Source organism: Grampus griseus (assembly GCF_964374135.1).
Source record: "Grampus griseus genome assembly, chromosome: 3".
Classification (NCBI taxonomy): Eukaryota; Metazoa; Chordata; class Mammalia; order Artiodactyla; family Delphinidae; genus Grampus; species Grampus griseus.
In genome coordinates this window covers 170768592-170786673 of record NC_139019.1, presented here as the reverse complement: position 1 = coordinate 170786673, position 18082 = coordinate 170768592, and the positions used below count along the sequence as shown (strand labels likewise).

Below are 18082 nucleotides of genomic sequence, written 5' to 3'. Positions count from 1 at the left end.
GCCTTGTGGTCCAACCTCGGCACAGTCCCCGGCCTGGGCGAGATTGTCACCCTTGGCCACCCCACTGGGATGCTGACGGGCCAGTTGCCTGGCACAGTGGTCCCTTGTGGCCTCCTGTCCTGCCCCACCTGGTCTCTCTCCCGCCCCACGCCCGAGGGCTTTATTCCCTGCCTGCAGTCCTGGAACCTCAGGGTGCAGCTAGGCCCTGCTGCAGGCAGCACCGCCTGTGTGCACACTGGGCCTCAGCCAGGTCACAGCCACTGAATGCCTGTGGGGCCCCAGGTCATCGGCCAGGGGCAGAACGTGCATGGCCCCATCTGTCCCCACGACGCCCCTGAGCCATGGAACGTCTGACATGCCCATTGCACAGACAGGAGAGCCAAGGCTGCAGCACTGCGCCTCGAACCCCAGTCATTGTTGCTTTCCTGGGAACAGAGTCTATTTCAAACGCATGTCTGCGAGATTAAACCGTTTACCTTAAAAAAAAGGGGGGGGGGATACGTACGAAGTAAAACACACAGATTCCCTTGACACCTGAAGCATAGTTGTGCCCGTTTAGCGCCCAGACAGCAACACATCTTCAGGCTTGACGGTGTTTCTCTCCTCATCTTTTTCCTTCATGAAAATGAATCGGTGGTATCTTAGATAAGAGAAACGCCAGTGGTGTCAGCAGGGAGGGACCTATGCCCCAGGTCACTGTCACCCCAGGACCCTGCCATTGGCCTGGGCCCTTGCTCTTGTCTTTGTTGTTTTAAACCAGAATGGCCTGGGGGCTGGGCAGGGGACCGGCTGCTAACCCTCCCCCTCCCTCAGGCCAGCTTCCTGCCCAGCGAGCTGGCCCTCAGCAGCCCGGGGCCGCTGTCGCCCTCGGTCGTCAAAGGCGGGTCCCACTATTACTCCTACTCCGGTCACCCTCGGCGGAGAGCTGCAGATGGCGGCCTGGGTGAGTGGGGCGGTGGTGGGGACGGCGGTCCCTGTGGGTCCTGGCGGTCGCGTCCTGTGAGGTCGGGCAGTGCTGAATTGGCGCGGCGAGGGTTCCACAGCCCTTGGTCGCTTCCCCAGCCATACACACCCTGCGCACTGTGCAGTTCTGTCGAAAGACGCTTCGTTTAGCGAGGTTGCTTTGATTTAGTGATGCTAAAGTCACCCACCCAGAAGTACACAGGTGCCAACGCAGGCCCACAGCGAGTGGGACCGGGATCCCAGCTTCCCGTCCGGGCCGCACTGGAGCCGGAAGGCCAGCGGCACCTGGCAACCATGGAGGCGCCCAAGCCAGGGTTGGGGCTTAGCAGTTTCGGCGAGGGGGAGCTTGCAGGTCCGGGACTCGGCGACCGGGCAACTGCCAGGAGCTGGGGCTCGCGGAGCGGGCGCCGGCTCCCGTGTCCACGAACCCTGCGACCCGGCTCTCGGCACACACCCGCCCCCTGAGTTCGCCACGTGGGCCTGAGGCTGGTTTAAGTCATTCTCTTAGTAGGGGAGCTTGGGGGTCTCTTCTCCGAGCTGCAGGGTGGGACTGTCTCCCACCCCCTAGTGACAGGAGTGTCCAAGCGGGAAGGGCCCCAGTGGTGAGGGCGGGAGCCTGGCCGGGGGTGCTCACTCCTCTTGTCCCAACAGACACGCAGCCCAAGAAAGTCCGGAAAGTGCCACCGGGTCTCCCATCCTCGGTGAGTTGTGGGACAAACGGGCCCCACAGGCCGAGTGCCTCTCGTGACCCCCTCCCGAGGGTGGGCTGGCCCTGCGTGGGGTCTGACAAAAGCCCCATGGGCTCAGCTGGACTTCTTCCCTGAGGCCCCAGCCCTGAGGTAGTCGGGAAGTCCTTCCTTGGGTCTAGCCTGGGTCCCTCCTGCTTTAAGAGAAGGTGGTTTCCTCTGGCCGAGGCGCCTCAGAAAGGGTGTGAACGGGGTCCTGGAAGCGGGAGTGGGTGGGCATCCTGGCAGCCAGTTAGAGGGTTTCCCGCCCCATCCGCCCTGCTTGGAGCTGCCCTCTGTCCTCACCCCATGCCTGGTGGCTGGCAGGCTGCCAGGCCCAGCAGATGGTGCTGAGCCGTCAGCGGCTCCCAGCCCCGTGCTCCCGAGACTTAATCACGTTGGGAGAAAAGGCACTTTGCTGGACTCCCCGGCTCGGCCACCACCCTCTCTGCTTGCCTTCTGTGCTGAGCCCCGGAGGCTGATGTGGCCCGTACCAGGCCGTAGGCCCAGAGGCTGTTTTAAGACTCAGCTCGTGATGTCACGTCCTGGAACATCAGAGCTGAGAGGCCCCTGAGCCCACTTTGTCCTACCATCTCTCGGCACTTGAACCCCGCTTTCTGCTCCAGTGCCGGGGCAGACGTGGCCAGTTGACCCCAGCACTTCCCTGCAGTGCCCAGCCGATCAGGGTCGGCGCTGATCCTTGAAAGCCTTTGCTGTCTTACTGCTCTGGGGCAACTGGGGCAGAATATTCACCCAGGGCCCTGCCTCTGAGGCCCCCAGGTCTCGTGTGATCAGGGCTGGGGTTAAGGCAGGTTCCAGTGCTGGGGGCGGCACAGCTGGGCTCTGCTGGATCAATAGGAGTTTACTGGATTAAGGAGGGAAAAGGCAGTCTGGGCTGGGGGTCCAGTCTACAGAGGCCTCAGGCGCAAGGCTGGGACTGTGGGGAGGGCAACAGGTGGGGGTGAAGGAGGAACAGCAGAGAGAGGTGGTAACGCGAGCAGAGCCTCAGACGCGGGGCTGAGGTGCGGTTCTAGAGGGAAGGTTTGGAGAAGCACAGGGAAGTGGGTGGTGGGGTGGACAGCCCTCCAGGTGGAGGGGGAGACCCAGCAGGGGGAGCTGCGAGGCAGGGGCTGGCCGGTCCCCACCCCCCCCCGGCCCCTCCTGCCTCACCATGCCCGCTGGCCCAGCACAGGTGTACCCACCCAGCTCAGGTGATGATTACAGCAGGGACACCACCGCCTACCCACCCACCAAGACCCCCAGCGGCGCCTACCCTGCCTCCTTCTACATGGCAGGTACTTGAGGGCTCGCCTGGGTTGCCTGGGGCGGGGCCCGGGCTCCCTCTGCCCGCCCACCTCACCATTCCCCTCTCCGCAGACGGCAGCCTGCACCCCTCGGCCGAGCTCTGGAGCCCCCCAGGCCAGGTGGGCTTCGGGCCCATGCTGGGTGGGGGCTCATCCCCCCTGCCCCTCCCGGCAGGTGGCGGCAGCTCCGTAGGTGGCAGTGGCAGCGGTGGGTTTGGCGGCCTGCACCAGCACGAGCGCATGGTAGGCCCCGTGGGGTGGCCGTGGCCGGGGCGGGGGAGGTGGGTGGGCAGTGCCCCGTCTGACCCCTTCTACCCCGTCCCCTGCACACAGGGCTACCAGCTGCACGGAGCAGAGGTGAACGGCGGGCTCCCGGCTGTGTCCACCTTTTCCTCGGCCCCCACGGGCGCCTACAGCAGCGTCTCCAGCCACACACCCCCTGTCAGCGGGGCCGACAGCCTCCTGGGTACGGCCCCCTCACCCCACACCTCCGGTGGGCTCAGGATCCAGCCCTGGGTATCATCATTAACCGCATCCCCCTTGCCTGGCTCGGGCTCCTCGGGCCCCCTCAGACGTTTCAAAGTGGTTCCTCGATGAGTAGGTCCCACTGTTCATTTGGGGAAACTGAGGCGCAGCGAGGGGGCTGCTCACCCCGAGCCCCGCAGCCTGCCTGTCCCCAGAGCACTGTGGAGGTACGTGGTGAGGCGTGAGGAGACACCCGACAGAGACCGGGGCTGCCCAGGGCCAGGCTGTGGCATCCGTGCAGGCAGATGCGTGCAGAAGGGAGCTCCCCGTCAGCCGGGGCGAGCAAGCCCAGCCCAGGTGCTGGGGCTGCTGCATCCCAGAGGCTGGGCCTCACCTCTCTCCACCCACAGGCTCCCGTGGAACCACGGCCGGCAGCTCTGGGGACGCCCTTGGGAAGGCGCTGGCCTCGGTGAGACTCGGCACGTGGTGGGTGGCTGGGTCGGTGACCCAGGAGGCTGACTCCTGACCAGCCACGTGGTGGCCCTTTCTCTCTCCCTGTCCCCGTCACAGATCTACTCCCCAGACCAGTCAAGCAATAACTTCTCATCCAGCCCCTCCACCCCCGTGGGCTCCCCACAGGGCCTAGCAGGTCTGTGCAGCATGCTGGGGGAGGGGACTGGGTCTGCTGACTAGCCCCGGGTGGGCGGGGAGCTGGACAGACCACATGCCTCAGAGCTCACGTTCCTTGGCCATCGAGGAGGGCTCCCTAGAGGATGGGGGGCTTCTAAGCCAATGCTCCTAGGTCACAGCAGAGGCAAAGATCAGGAGGTGCGACGCGGCAGGCCATGCGTTGTGAGCGTGAGGGGCATGTGGGATCCAGCGGGGGGGCCTGGGATGCCCAAGAAGCAGAGCAGCCGGCCCGAGGCTCCCGCCTGGACTCCAGGACATGGGCATGTTGGCATTAATTCACCCCAGAAGCTGTTAGGCACCTACTGTATGCCTCATGTTTGGCTTTGCCAAGGGGGCCGGGTCCCCTGTCCCTAAGAGGTTGCACCCGGGGCTCAGCGAGGGGCCGTGGAGAAGTGAGGGCCACGGTCTCCAGAGGGCACACAGGCCTGCACGGTGCCTCTGGGGCTCCGGTGGGGCGGGACTGGGAGGGGCCGCCTGCCCCGTGGGTTTTGCAGTTGGAGAAACTGAGGCTCAAAGATGTGACCTGCCCACTGGGTTCACACCCCAGCCTGGCAGAGCTGTCGGGCCAGCTGGGCTGAGATTTAGACGTGGGTCCCTTAGACTGCTCTGTGGGCGTGGGAGCCCCTGTGTGGCCAGTCTGGGCATCACAGCCGCAGACTCCCAGCCCAGCCTTTCTCCTTCCCTGGGTCAGGCTGCACCGACCACCCCCCCCACTCACGCGCATCTGCCCCTTCCAGGGACGTCACAGTGGCCTCGAGCAGGAGCCCCCGGTGCCTTATCGCCCAGCTACGATGGGGGTCTCCACGGCCTGGTGAGTGTCCTGGGGGCTGGGGAGGGTGCACCCTCGTGGGAGCACAGGGAGCAGAGGTGCTTGTGAACACACAGGGACACCCGTTTGGGGTGGGGGGTGGCTTCGCATGTCTGCCATGGCCACAGAGCCACATCCTGTAAGAGGTCTCAGGTGTCGTGGAAACAGCAGAATGTGCGACAGGACAGGTGCCCCTTGACCAGGTTAAACTTCTCAGCTAATTTGTTGGGAATAGGGTCCAAAGCTGGTGGGTGGCCAAAGCTGTGGCCGTAGCCTGTGGCCCGCGATGGGCAGCTATGCTGTTGGCAGGTGTATGGGGTCCCGGTGGCCCAGGCCCCTCACCCCTGTCCACCCCACAGCAGAGCAAGATGGAGGACCACCTGGACGAGGCCATCCACGTCCTCCGCAGCCACGCTGTGGGCACAGCGGGGGACGTGCACGGACTGCTGCCCGGCCACGGGCCGCTGGCCTCAGGCTTTGCTGGCGCTGTCATGCCACTGGGCGGGCGGCATGCTGGCCTGGTGAGTGCTGGGCAAGGGCAGGCCGGGGGGTCGGTTGGGGCCAGGCCAGCACTGATAACCCCCCTTGTCCACAGGTGGGCGGCAGCCACTCGGAGGACGGCCTCTCCAGCAGTGGCGGCCTCGTGCACAACCACGTGGCCCTCCCCGACCTCTCCCGGCCGCCTGACTCCTACAGCGGTAAGTCCCTGTTACGTCCCCTGTGCAGAGGTGGCTGCACCCCAGGGTGGCCCACACCGTGGGCCCGCCAGTAGGTGTCACTCCTCCTTGGAGCCACATTCCTCCTCTGGAAAATGGGGACTGAGAGCCACCCGCCAACCTTCCCGGTGGCCTGTGGGCCCGGGACTGTCCACCCGCATCTCCAGTTGAGGAAACTGAGGTCCAGGGTAACTAACTGGGCACTGGTGCGGAGAGGGGGAGATGCCCCTGCCACATCACCAAAGCCCTACCTGGCTTGGTGCCAGGATCCCACAGGGGTTGGGAGGGGCCCTGCTGCTTCCGGGGTGGGTTGCTACCTCTCTCTCTGTTCGCCCGGTCAATCGGAAGAGTCCCAAAAGGCATATGTTTAGTGTCCATCGTGTGTCTGGCACTTTTCTCGGCACCAGGGAACAAAACAGATCAGGCAGAGAAAGGGGGTGACTTGTGCGGAAACTGGAAGGTGAAGGAAGCGTGTCAGGATGAGTGCTGGGGAGAGAGTTGTGTGTGTGTGGGTGCACGCGTGCAAAGGCCCTGGGGCAGAGCTGTGCCTTGTGTGTTGGAGGAACAGCAAGGAGGCCCGTGTGTCTGGAGCAGAGTGAGCGAGGGGGAGAGAGGGAGGAGGGCAGGGACGGGAAGGGACGGGGTAGGGGATGGGGCAGGTCGTGCAGGGCCTTGGGGAGGACTTGGGCTTTTACCCCAGGGAGGTGAGGGCCCTGGAGGGCTGTGGGTAGAAGAGGGGCAGGGCCTTGCTCAGGTGCTCATAGACGTCCTCTGGTGGCTGCTACTGGAAGGACAGACTGGGTGGGGGGCTTGGGTTGGAAGTGGGAAACAGGGCAGAGGGGGACTGCTGGTCCAGGAGGAATGGTGTGGGTGGATGCTGTGGACTGGCCTGTGAGGGGCCGAAGAGGGGGCAGTGGTGTGCGATTTCCAGGTGCTTTGAAGGATTTGCAGATGTGGAGGAGGAGGTACGGTTCCAGTCTGTAGGTGGGGTCTCGGGGTCCTTGGCACACAGTGGAGTTGATGGTGGGGAGCCTGGGCAGGTCCCAGGTGGGGCAGGGTCTTAGGCGGGGCCAGGGTCCCGGGCAGATCGGGGGGGCGGGCATTGAGGGGCCTGGAGGAGGGTGCACTACATTGGATGCTGAGTTGAGGGCCCCGTCAGGGCAAGTGGGGCGGCGTTGGTGGAGTTCTGGGTTGTTAATTGTCTGGGGAAGCAGAGAAATCAGCAGTAGCGAGAGGGGCAAAGTCACTTGGCACGAGGTTAGCTATAGAATGGGGTAACGGGCAGGCTTGCGCATGCCCACTGGGGTTTGGGGCCCTGGGTGTCACAGGGTCCCGTCCCAGGGTCAGTTAATGCTGACCCTGCAACAGCCGGTGAGACCCAGGCCTGGGGAGGATCCAGGACTACACCCACCCTGCCCCCATCGACCTGGTGAAAAATGCGCTGTGCCACATGCTCTGCGCATTTGACCGCAAGGCCCCCCTGAACCCACCACACAACCCTCAGGCCCGCCTGAGGGCCCTGCAGCCCCAGAACCAGCCTGACTCTTGACTGGGTGTCCAGATTTTGTCACTGCACACCTGGGTGGCGTCTGGGGACATCTTTGGCTGTTACAGGGGCAGGGATGACGCTCAGCCCCCACAGGGCCCAGGATGCCCCGGCCTGGTGGCAGCAGTTCTGACGGAGCCCCCGAGCTGGTCTTTTAAGCACTGCCCGCGTCGTGCGGTTCAGCTGCGGGAGAGCCCAGGCCAGTCCCGCGGCCACGTGGTGGTTTCAAGCAGCTGTGTGCCCTCGGCCGCGGGTCTCTTTATGTGGCCTGGGCCTGGGGTTTTGTGGGTCATTGTCCTACTGGGTGGCTTTCCCACCCGACTGCTTGCTCAGCTGCCATGCAAGGACCAGCCCTGGCCTCACGGGACACTAGGTCCCGCCCCAACCTGGGCCCACGCGTGGGCGCTCTTCCTAACCTTCCGAGCGTGTCTCCTGGTGGCGGGTGTGATTCTGGGTTGGAGTGTTGCTGGGCACACACGTGCCCGCCTTTTCCAGATAAGGCGGAAAAAGTGTTTTCCAAAGCGGTCACACCCATAAGCGATACTCAGACCCGCAGCATTTCAGCATTTCCTGAAGCGATGACGCAGATTGCAGGCTCCCGGGGGCCCTCCCTGCCCCCCTCGGGCTTCTCCATCACATCCGCACTGACTTGTAGCAGTTCTTTGGGATCGTCGGGACCTGCCCTTTGTTGGCTTGTACGTGACGGCGTCTTCTGTCCAGTGGCGCAGCCGCTTATTTTCTTGGTGATGAGAAGTTCTCAATTTTGATATATTCAAGTTTATCGATTTCTGTTTCTTTTGAGGACAGCTCCTTAGCGTTTTAGGAAACAGTTTTCCGCCCCTGAGTGGCCACGACATTTCGGCGCACTTTCTTCTGAAGGCCTTTCGGTCCGTGGGGTCTGGAACGGGTGCCCGCGTGTGGCGTGAGGCCGGTGTCCCGCTCTTGGTGGGCTTCTGGGTGGCTTGCCGTTGCGCACGGAGGCCCCTGACTCCGGCCCGTTGCAGATCTCGGGCGCGGCGCCGCCCCAGGGCCCGGCGACATCAAGCGGGAGGAGCAGGAGGACGGAGAGAACGTGGCGGCCGACACCGCCGAGGACGAGAAGAAGGACCTCAAGGCCCCGCGCACCAGGACCAGGTGCCGCCCCCCCCACCCCCACAGGCCGGCTGCGCACGCGCGCCCCGTGAGGGCGCCGGCTGCGCATGCGCACGGGGGCCTCTCAGGGCGCCCCGTGCCTCCCGAGGCCGCGGCAGGCCCTTGCCCGGCCCTGCCTCACTGTCTCCCTCTGGCCCCTGGCCCCGTAGCCCGGACGAGGACGAGGACGACCTTCTCCCCCCAGAGCAGAAGGCTGAGCGGGAGAAGGAGCGCCGGGTGGCCAATAACGCGCGGGAGCGGCTGCGGGTCCGAGACATCAATGAGGCTTTTAAGGAGCTGGGGCGCATGTGCCAGCTGCACCTCAACAGTGAGAAGCCCCAGACCAAACTGCTCATCCTGCACCAGGCCGTGTCGGTCATCCTGAACCTGGAGCAGCAGGTGCGAGGTCAGTGGGGGCGCCGCTCCCCTCCCCCACTGCTGCCCTCGCTCTCCCCTCCTCCCTTCCTGGAGCCCACCTCCCCTGCGTGACATCCCCCGCTGTGACCTTTCTCCCTTGCCCTGTGACCTTTTCCCTGCAGTGACATCACCCCTGCAGTGACCTCCTCTGCTGACTTTCCGCTTCCTACAGTGACCAGCCCCCCTTCAGCGACCGTTTTCCATTTCCCTGCTGTGACTATCCCCCCAGTGACCATCCTCCTCTGCAGTGGCCGTTCCCTCCTCAGTGACCATCTCCCTCCTGACCGTGGGCCCTCTGCCTAGCCAGGCCCCATTGCTGTCTCCAGTGGGTTTTTTTGGCCGTGCTGCGTTGGCAGGCGGGATCCTAGTTCCCCAACCAGGGATTGAACCCGCACCCCCTGCAGTAGAAGCGGGGGAAGTGTTAACCACTGGACCGCCAGCGAAGTCCCATCCCATTGTCTCCTCAAGTGAGAGGAACAGACTCTCGACTCCTAGCCCTGTAGCCCTGGGCACTTTGGCACAGAACTGTCTCCTCAGACCCCAAAGACTCCACCTGCCCAGCCCTTCCTTCTGAGGAAGCCCAGAGTCCGGCTGGCAGGGACTCGTGTCCCCTGGCTCCCAGAGAATGTCACTGTCGCTCTAGCTCTGAGCAGACACTTCGTGGGGCGCCTGAGCCCATCGGTCCCCACTTGCAGGTGGGGTTCACTCCCCATCCCCAAGGCTGAGTGAGGGTCAGGGAGGCTGTGTGACTCCCTCCAGCTGATTCCTTAACGACCCCCACCCCACCCCCGCTGCCCCATTAACCCTTTCTCTCCTGCAGCGCTGTCGCTTGGACCGGAGCTAGGGCCCTGGCCTGCCGCCCACTGTCCCCTGAGCTCTGGGGTTTCCGCGTCCCCACGGCGGCATGGGCGTCACGCCGCGTCCGCCCGCCTCTCTGCTCTCTGCCCCCCGTGCTCCCCCACCCTGGCCGCCCACCTTCTCATTCCCACCGGCTGCCCTCCTTACCTCGCACTTGCGCCCAAGCGCTGAAACGGCAGGGCTGCGACCCGGGCCTTTCCTCCCCCACGGCCCCCATCGGGACTTGAGGGAAGAAAGGGGCCCCGAGGCCTGTCTGTCAGTTTGGTCTGCACGCTTGTCCTGAGCTCCGGCCGCCGCCGCCACCCGCGGGGGTCGCTCAGGCCCGAGGGCAGGGTGGGCGGGCAGGACGGGCTCCCAGGGAAACAGGCAGATGGAGAGGTTGTTCGTGCAGAGCCCCACGCTGCGCCCCTGGGGGGCCTGAGCTGGGGTGTGGACCCCGTGGTCAGCTCTCTGAGCCCCTGTTCCAGACTCGTTGGGGGGACTCAACACTGTGCCCGCCACCCAGCGGTTAGAGCACAAGTGCCAGGCCTCAGGGTCCTCCAGGCAGGGCTCAGGGCGGCCACTCCAGGCCCAGCTCTCAGGCAGCCAGGGTCCAACGTGGGGCAGGTGCAGTCCTGTGGCGCCCAGGCATGAGGGGTCTCCAGGCTGTGAGCTGGTTTGCTTCTGTGGACTCAGTGTCCTGAGCTCTGGGAGCCCCAGGCCTAGCTCTCCTTCACCCAGCAAGCAGCTGCTCTGAACGGGGAAGGTCGTCATCCTGGGGGTGGGGGGCATGGGGCCTCCCTGTTTCCTGGCCAGTCCTGGGCACGGCGAGCGGGCGGGGGCAAGGGCTGCGCCCAGCTCCATGCACGTGCGCGGGTGGGGGTCAAGGCCCCACCTCCTGCCAGGCACACGGCATGCGCACTCGCAGCCAGCGGGTGCCCTCCCCACGACCCCCGCTCGGGACTAACGGGGCCCCGGTGCTGTGACCCAGCAGTACGGAGGAGGTGCTGTCCCTGGAGGAGAAAGACCTGAGGGACCGGGAGAGGCGCATGGCCAATAACGCGCGGGAGCGGGTGCGCGTGCGGGACATTAACGAGGCCTTCCGGGAGCTGGGGCGCATGTGCCAGCTGCACCTCAAGTCGGACAAGGCGCAGACCAAGCTGCTCATCCTGCAGCAGGCCGTGCAGGTCATCCTGGGCCTGGAGCAGCAGGTGCGAGGTAGGCGCCCGGGCCGGCCCCGCCCCGCCCTCCCGCCCACCGGGGACCTGAGCCGCCGGCGCCCCCCCGACGCTCATCCTGCTCTGTAGACCCCCGGCCCGTATGGCCTTCTCGGGGACGGGGACAGGTCGAGAGATGGAGCAGCCGTGCGGGCCCCCCCCCAGTTTTTCCTCCCCCCGGGGACCCTCTCCCACAGTGCTCTCCCCCTCCCCCCAGAGCGTAACCTGAACCCCAAAGCGGCCTGCTTGAAGCGCCGAGAAGAGGAGAAGGTGTCCGGCGTGGTCGGAGATGCCCAGATGGTGCTGTCGGCCGCCCACCCAGGCCTGGGCGAGGCCCACAACCCTGCCGGGCACATGTGACAGGAACGCTGCCCAGACGAGTGACCCCACCTTGGTCTAACCTGGGACAGTCAACGCCAGGCGCCTGGTCCCCACCCCACGCAGCCCGTGGTCAGCCTTGAGCCAACACCGCCCTGGGCGCTCCGGAGGCAACACCACCGCCAGGCCTTTGGCTTGATGGATCCTGAAACTGCGTCTCGGCCCTGCTGCCCAGGCCTGGGCGGCAAGGAGCATTGTTTTTGTTTTTGGTATATACATGTTGTCAGACAAGAAAATGAATGCCTTAAGTATAAAACGTGAAGACTCAAACATACCGTTCACAGGAGGGAAATGCTGTGCGGAGCCAGCTTGGTCGGCAGCCACCAACCAGCAACTTGTGCCTACGCCTGAGAGGTTTTTTTTTTTTTTTTTTTTTTTAAGGAAAATAAAAGGAAACTTAGTTATGAGAGTTTTTTTTTTTTTTAATGTAGAAGAAAATTAGTAAGAATGATGCCTTTGGTCTCTCTTTTTTTTTAGCTTTTTTTGCGTATGTTTTCTAAGCAACAAATTTTTTTGTATAAAAGTCTCGTGTGTCTTGCTATTTTTGCTGCTGTTTCTAGAAATGAGCATTGCATTTCATGATCAACAAGGTTATTAAAAGTTGTATTAAAAAGACCCCAGGACTTCCCTGGTGGTCCAGTGGTTAAGATTCCACGCTCCCAATGCAGGGGGTACGGGTTCAATCCCTGGTCGGGGAGCTGAGATCCCTCGTGCCACGTGGCGTGGCCAAAAAACTTTAAAAAGATCCCGTGTAAACTTGAGGTGCCCCCGCCCCGGGAGCCACTGGACCAGGGGTGGCAGGTGCCGTCCAGTTCAGGTTCTAGTGTGGGGGGCTTGCTCTTGTGGTTTTGCTCCCTGCGAAGTAGCAGGTGGGCCCTTGCTTGGTGGGGGCCTCCCCTGCCAGATCTGCTCCCCTCCCTCAGGAAGGGGGACACCCTGCTGGGGCACCTCCAAGGAGGCAGGGACGCTCCCCTGTCACACAGCTGAGGTTCCTGCCCGCAAGCAGCTTGGGTCCCCCAGGCCCCTGCCTGCGGCCTGCCAGCCCCACATCCCTCCAAATCCTGGGACCTCTCTCAGACGGGACTTTGTGAGGAGCAGCATTCCTGGGCCCGGGGCCTGCGTTGCTGAGCGTGGTGCTGGGGGGCCTCCCTAAACACCCCGTTCTTCATTCTCTGAACTCTGGCACAGAAACCCCCTGCTCCCCGAGTGGCCTTCCTGGTGTGGACTGGGGAAGTTACAGGATCCCCCTGCCCAGAAAGGCCCCCAGGCTGTGTGTCTGTCAGGGTTGACGCCCCACTGCAAACCAGGAGGCTGAGCCGCTCTCAGGCCCTGGGTGCCAGCTCCCAGGCCTCCCCAAGTAGCCCTCTCTCCCGTATGTTCAGGGGAACCCACTCGGCCTGGGCTGTCCCAGGTTTAAACAAAGTCCAGGGCGGTTGGTCACCTTACGTGTCACCTGGGTGTGGGGTCAGGCCTGCTGGGGTCTCACCTGCCCTCCCTCTACCCCCTGCAGAGAGGCCTTACGTACCCCCAGGCTGGCTGCATGCACCCCACCCTACTAGCATCCCAGGTGTCTCCCCCCAAACCCCCTCACTCCTCGAGCACTGGGGCGGCCTGACTCCTCAAGACTGGAACTCCCCACGGCTGGGGGCCGGGTGCCCCACGGGAAGCTTGAGGGAACCCCAAGGCCAGCAGGAGCGGGACATCCCAGCTTGGGGCCGGGGCCACCTCCAGGTCCCTGGGATCCCCTGGGGTCTGCCCCTAAGACCGATCAGGGGACTCTCCTTGGTGACTCCCCTGGTCTGTGGGTCTTGTCTCTCTTTGGGGAACCTGCCTCAGTTTCCCTCTGCCTCGGGCCTAACCCACAGACCCAGATGGGCAGGGGCTGAGGAGCCTCTGCGGCCCCCCCGAGGCCCACAAGCTTTTGAACTGTGTATTACATATATAATTTAAGTTTTATATATTTTATATATATATAATGAGATTAACCCAGCACGGGAAAAAGTAGCCTTGGGGGAGGGGAAGAACTACAATTACAGGGAAAATTGTGCTCTGAGTGCCTCAGGATAACTGATTTTTTTTAAAAACAACAAAAAAAAAGTTTTTTAAGTAGAATAATTTTATATAAGTGTCAACACAGCTGGCTGAATTCTTTGGGATTTTTAATAACGATCCTCTAAAGTCGATTTGGAGACCTGTACATAACAGCACTGTAGCAATAAATGTGACATTTTATGACAATACTCTGCTGTCCCTGGATCTTTCAGCTGCTGTGTGCTTACAGATGAAAAGAGGGGTTGGGAAGGTGGTGCCCCCGGTGTCGGTGTCGGCGTAGGCGCTCACTAGGTGGCCTGAGTACATCCCACCAAGGATGGCCCGGGGTGTTGTGGACTTATCCGCACTGCACATCTGGACAGCTAAAACAGCTCGGCGGGCGGGCAGGGGGCTTGGAAACCACAGGAATCTGTTCTTACACATTCTGCAGGCCAAATGTCCCAGGTCCAGGTGTGGTAGGGCCGCGTTCCCTCCTGACCCCCCCGCCCCAGGAGAGTCCTTCCTGCCTGCCTCTTCCAGCTTCTGGGGGCCTCAGGTGTGCCTCGGTTTGCAGCCGCATCACCCTGATCTCCACCTCCATCTTCAGGTGGCCTCTCCCTGTGTGTCTTGTGTCCAGGTGTCCCTCCTACACACACACCTGTCATTGCCTTAGGGCCGCAAAATCTCTAGCATGACCTCATCTTAACCAATCACATCTGCAAAGACCTTATTTCCAAATAAGGTCCCGTTCACAGGTAGCAGGGGTGGGGGGTGGTCAAGACTTGAACATGTCCTCTTGGGAGGACACAGTTCAGCCCTCAACCGGGGTTTGATGGGGTGGTGGTGAGCAAGGCCGCAGACACTGGGAAAGGTGGCCACGGTGATTCCTTGTTCTAGAAGCAAAGTTCCTCGGGCAAAGCCAGGGAACTGCACTTGGAATAAGGGCTCCCGGGATGTGGAAGCTGACTGGCTCCTGGCAGAAGGCCACTCCCTGAGTTAGTATGTATGTATGTATGTATGTATTTTAACATCTTTATTGGATCCCAATGCAGGGGGCCCAGGTTCTATCCCTGGTTAGCGAACTAGATCCCACATGCCTCAACTAAGACCTGGCGCGGCCAAATAAATAAATTAAAATAAAAAAAAAATATTTTAAAATAAATAATGTAATACACCAAAACCCACTGAATGATTGATGCACACTGAATGGGTGAATTGTATGGTGTGTGGATTATATCTCAATACAGGTGTCTAAAAATATCTTAAAGGTGCCAAAATCCTTATCCAGGGAGGCGTCGCCTCTCTGTCCCAGCAGGGGTTGGCTCCATGAAAATTTCTTGAAGGAGCATCTGCTTGACTCAGGTCAGAGAAATCTGGTGGCAGGGGGTTGGGCACAGGGAAACTGGGGCGGTGGATGTGTGTGTGGCTTGACAGTGCCAGTGGTGTCGCAGGTGTGTTCCTGAGTCCAAGCCTTTCAAAGCCTGCGGCTCCCCATCTGCTGGATGCCCACCGGGCCCTCCAGGGCTGACAGAGAATGCGCAGAGCCCGGTCCTGGAACAGCCCTGACACCCACAGGCCAGGGAGGGAAGGGACATGCCTGACTGAGACAGATGGTGCCGGGCTGCAGCAGGGTGATGGGAACCACAAAAGAAAGGCCCACGTCCTGACCTGTGAAGGGCACCCTATTTTGAAAAAGGGTCTTTGCAGATGTAATCAAGTTAAGGATCTCAAGATCATCCTGGATTAGGGTGACCCCCAAATCAATGACAAGTGTCCTTATAAGAGACAGAAGACAAGAGACACAGACGAGAAGCCACGTGACAACAGGCTGGAGGGATGCAGCCACAAGCCAAGGGATGCCGGGGTGGGGTGGGGGCGGGGTGGCAGGGGACAGAAGCTGGAAGAGGCAGAAAGGACCCTCCCTTGGAGCCTCCGGAGGGACCACAGCCCTGTGACACCTTGATCTCAGACATATGGTCTCCAGAACTGGAAGAGGATAAACCCCTGTTGCTTTAAGCCACCCAGCTTGTGGTCATTTGTCACGCAGCCACAGGAAATTAATAGCATCTGTGCCCTTTTTTAAAACGGCAAAACATCCAAACGCAACAGGGACTCTTCATACCTCGCTGGTCGGAACACAAACAGATACAAGGACTTTGGAAAAGACTTTGGCGGTGCACCTGAAACTAACATGTTACACATCAATTACACCTCAACAATAATAAAAGCCTGTGGCAGTTTCTTCTACAGTTAAACATAAGCCTCCCCTACAAGTCAGCCAGCAGCCAGTCCACCCCAGTCATCCACCCAAGAGACACAAAGACACATGTCCACACAAAGACCTGGATGCAACTGCTCATTGCAGATTCCTTTCCCATCGCCAAAACGTGGAAACCACCCAAATGTCCTTCAACAGGTCAGTGGGTAAACACAAGGGTCCACCCACTCCATGGTCCACGACTCAGCAGTGGAAAGAATGAAACTCTGACGGAAACAATGGCTTGGATGATTCAAAATAGCTACGCTGCGTGGACAAAGCCAGACACCAAACAGAACATACTCTATGATTCTCGGTAGAAAAGTCCAGAAAATGCAGACTAATTCACAGTAGCGTGGTTGTAGGGGCTGGAGGGGGGAGTGGGTGGGGTCCCAAAGGGGCAGGAGGAAACTTCCAGGGGACGAGGGGGAGGTGTTCATTATCTCCACACTGTGATGGTTTCATGGGTGTGCACATATGTCGAAATACCAAATTGTATGTTTTAAATACGTGCATTTTTGTAGGTCAAGTATACATCAGTAAAGTTGTAAAAATTGTAAAAGAAAAGAATCCAACAGATGAACGGATAAACACCATGTGGTCCCTCCACACAGGGGAACATCACTCAGCCATGAAAAGGGGTGAAGCCCTGACACTCGCTACAGTGTGGATGGACCTTGAGGACACGACGCTCAGTGAGAGAAGCCAGACACAGAAGGACACACAGGGTGTGATTCCATTGATGGGAAACGTCCAGAACAAGCAGATGCATAGGCAGAGAGTGAATTCCTGGTTGTCAAGGGCTGGGAAGGGGGTGGGGGGTGGGGTGACTGCTGATGAGGACGGGGCTTCTATTGGGGTGATGGAATGTTCTGGAATTAGATGGAGGTGGTGGTCGCACAACCTTGTGAATGTACTAAAGACCACTGAATTCTACACTTTACAATGGTTAATTGTATGTTATGTGAATTTCACATTGATGAAGACAAGAAAAGTCGTTCCGTTTCCTGAGGGCCAGATAGGGATCCTGCATGGAACCCAGGAGGCCAGGGCAGAGGGCCAGCAGGGTGCGAGCGGGGCCAACCGTTCTTGCTTATCCACCATCTCTTCTGGTCACAGAATCCTGGTATTTTCTTTTGGGGATTCTCCTCCAATTTCAGCCCACATCCTCAAATGAGAGGGGCCAACTCTGCCCTGTTTCCACAGCACGCGAATGAGAAGCAGCTTGGGGGCATTTTCTGTGATTATTGGGAAAGAGGTGCCATCTTCCTGCAAGGGTTGCTGTAATGTCAACCAAGAGTTTCTGGGTGCCTCTGCTCAGAGTTCACCACAGAGTAAGGGCAACACAGAGGAAAGAAGAGCTGAGAGATAGAGAGAAGATTCATAATCATATTGCTAGACTCCTGGACGCAGCTGTGCCTGAAGCCATCTAACATGCCACAGAACTTCCTTCTGTTCTCTTAAGCCAGTTTTTGTTCTTCGTTTATCACTTGAAATGAAAAGCATTCTGCCTCGTGAGCTGAAGTGCATTAAGCAGAAGGAACAATGCGGCAGAGCTTCAGAAACTGCTGGATCCAGGACCTGCAGCCCCAAGGCCTCTATGCCCACCTCTGCTCATCTTTTCACGCAGGTCTAGTCTCTGTCTCATGATTTCTAATCTCTGTCTCAGATTCTACAATCTCCAGGGTGGCCCCTACATCCCACTTTTTAAGTTTCCATCGAGGACAGAGACTTAATTCAGGTCCTCTCTGATCCCAAGCTCAAAAATCCCAGGGCAACTGGAAAGGCGGAGAAACAATGTCCAACTCAATAGCAACGAGCACCCCTCCTGCCCAGACCATGGTCTCCAACCAACCCCATGGTCGGAGGCCAGGGCTAGGTGAGAACCTGCAGCCCTCTGGGAACCGCAGTCTTGGAGGGTGCCGAGGGGCCGATCCCAGCAGGATGGGCTGGGCTGGGCAGACAAACCCCACAGTGTCCAGTCCGCATCTCCAAGCCTGCATTCGACGCTGGGACCCCGGAGGCGGTGAAAGGAGAAGGCGAGCCCGAGCGAGCCTGGGGCGGCGGAAAGCCGAGGGAGGAGGACCCACCTGTCCTGGGTCCATCAGCTAACAGGTGGCATCCTGAATGTTGACAGCGCGAGGAACCAGGCCTCCCTCTGCTGCCGGAATGAGGAATCACTCCCAATCGAAACGTGCAAACAATTTGCCACCGAGCCTCTGAGCAACAGACAACAAAATGCCAGCAAACCGAGGCTCGGGGAAGCGCTGTCATCTGGCCAAGGTCCCACACACAGCGAGTCCAGTGACAACGCCTAATTCCTCCAAAAGGGAGTTCAAATCCCACCCTTCCCCTCTGTGCGACTCTGGGCTTAACCCTTCCCTGTTTGGCCTGTTTCTTTAACTGTAAATAAAGTTCTGGCACGTAATAAGGACACAAACTCACCAGTCAAATGTCGCGGGCCACACTTATTCGCTGGACGTTGCGCAGCTTGGGGCCACTCTGACCGCCGGAGCGGAGAGGCAGACCCCGCGTACTCACGTCACGTGGTCAGAAAGCCCCGCCTCCCTGGCCCGCCCACTCTAGTCTGCGTTCTT

At 60.5% G+C, this 18082-nt stretch overlaps 1 protein-coding gene and 1 long non-coding RNA gene across 8 annotated transcripts in view; one reads left to right on the top strand and one right to left on the bottom strand.

Annotated features, from left to right (window-relative positions):
- TCF3 (transcription factor 3) overlaps positions 1–13431 on the top strand; it is a 35640-nt gene extending 22209 nt beyond the window's left edge. Inside the window, exons 7-19 of one of the 7 annotated variants that reach the window (XM_082650148.1) lie at positions 814–943; positions 1615–1664; positions 2881–2983; positions 3066–3235; positions 3326–3458; positions 3868–3926; positions 4028–4106; positions 4885–4958; positions 5318–5476; positions 5551–5653; positions 8222–8351; positions 10594–10820; positions 11037–13431. In XM_082650148.1, coding sequence (XP_082506274.1) covers positions 814–943; positions 1615–1664; positions 2881–2983; positions 3066–3235; positions 3326–3458; positions 3868–3926; positions 4028–4106; positions 4885–4958; positions 5318–5476; positions 5551–5653; positions 8222–8351; positions 10594–10820; positions 11037–11179 — 1560 coding nt within the window. In that variant the 3' untranslated portion in view covers positions 11180–13431. Of the gene's footprint in view, positions 1–813; positions 944–1614; positions 1665–2880; positions 2984–3065; positions 3236–3325; positions 3459–3867; positions 3927–4027; positions 4107–4884; positions 4959–5314; positions 5477–5550; positions 5654–8221; positions 8352–8518; positions 8755–10593; positions 10821–11036 lie in introns of those variants that run through there. The other 6 variants (XM_082650145.1, XM_082650147.1, XM_082650146.1 and 3 more) reach the window with 6 other exon arrangements.
- On the bottom strand, positions 457–18032 carry LOC309819717. The gene is made up of 3 exons (XR_014296459.1): positions 17931–18032; positions 913–1090; positions 457–640 (listed from the first exon to the last, which is right to left on the bottom strand). It is a non-coding gene; the product is annotated as an uncharacterized lncRNA (long non-coding RNA).
- Positions 18033–18082: the final 50 nt, after the last annotated feature.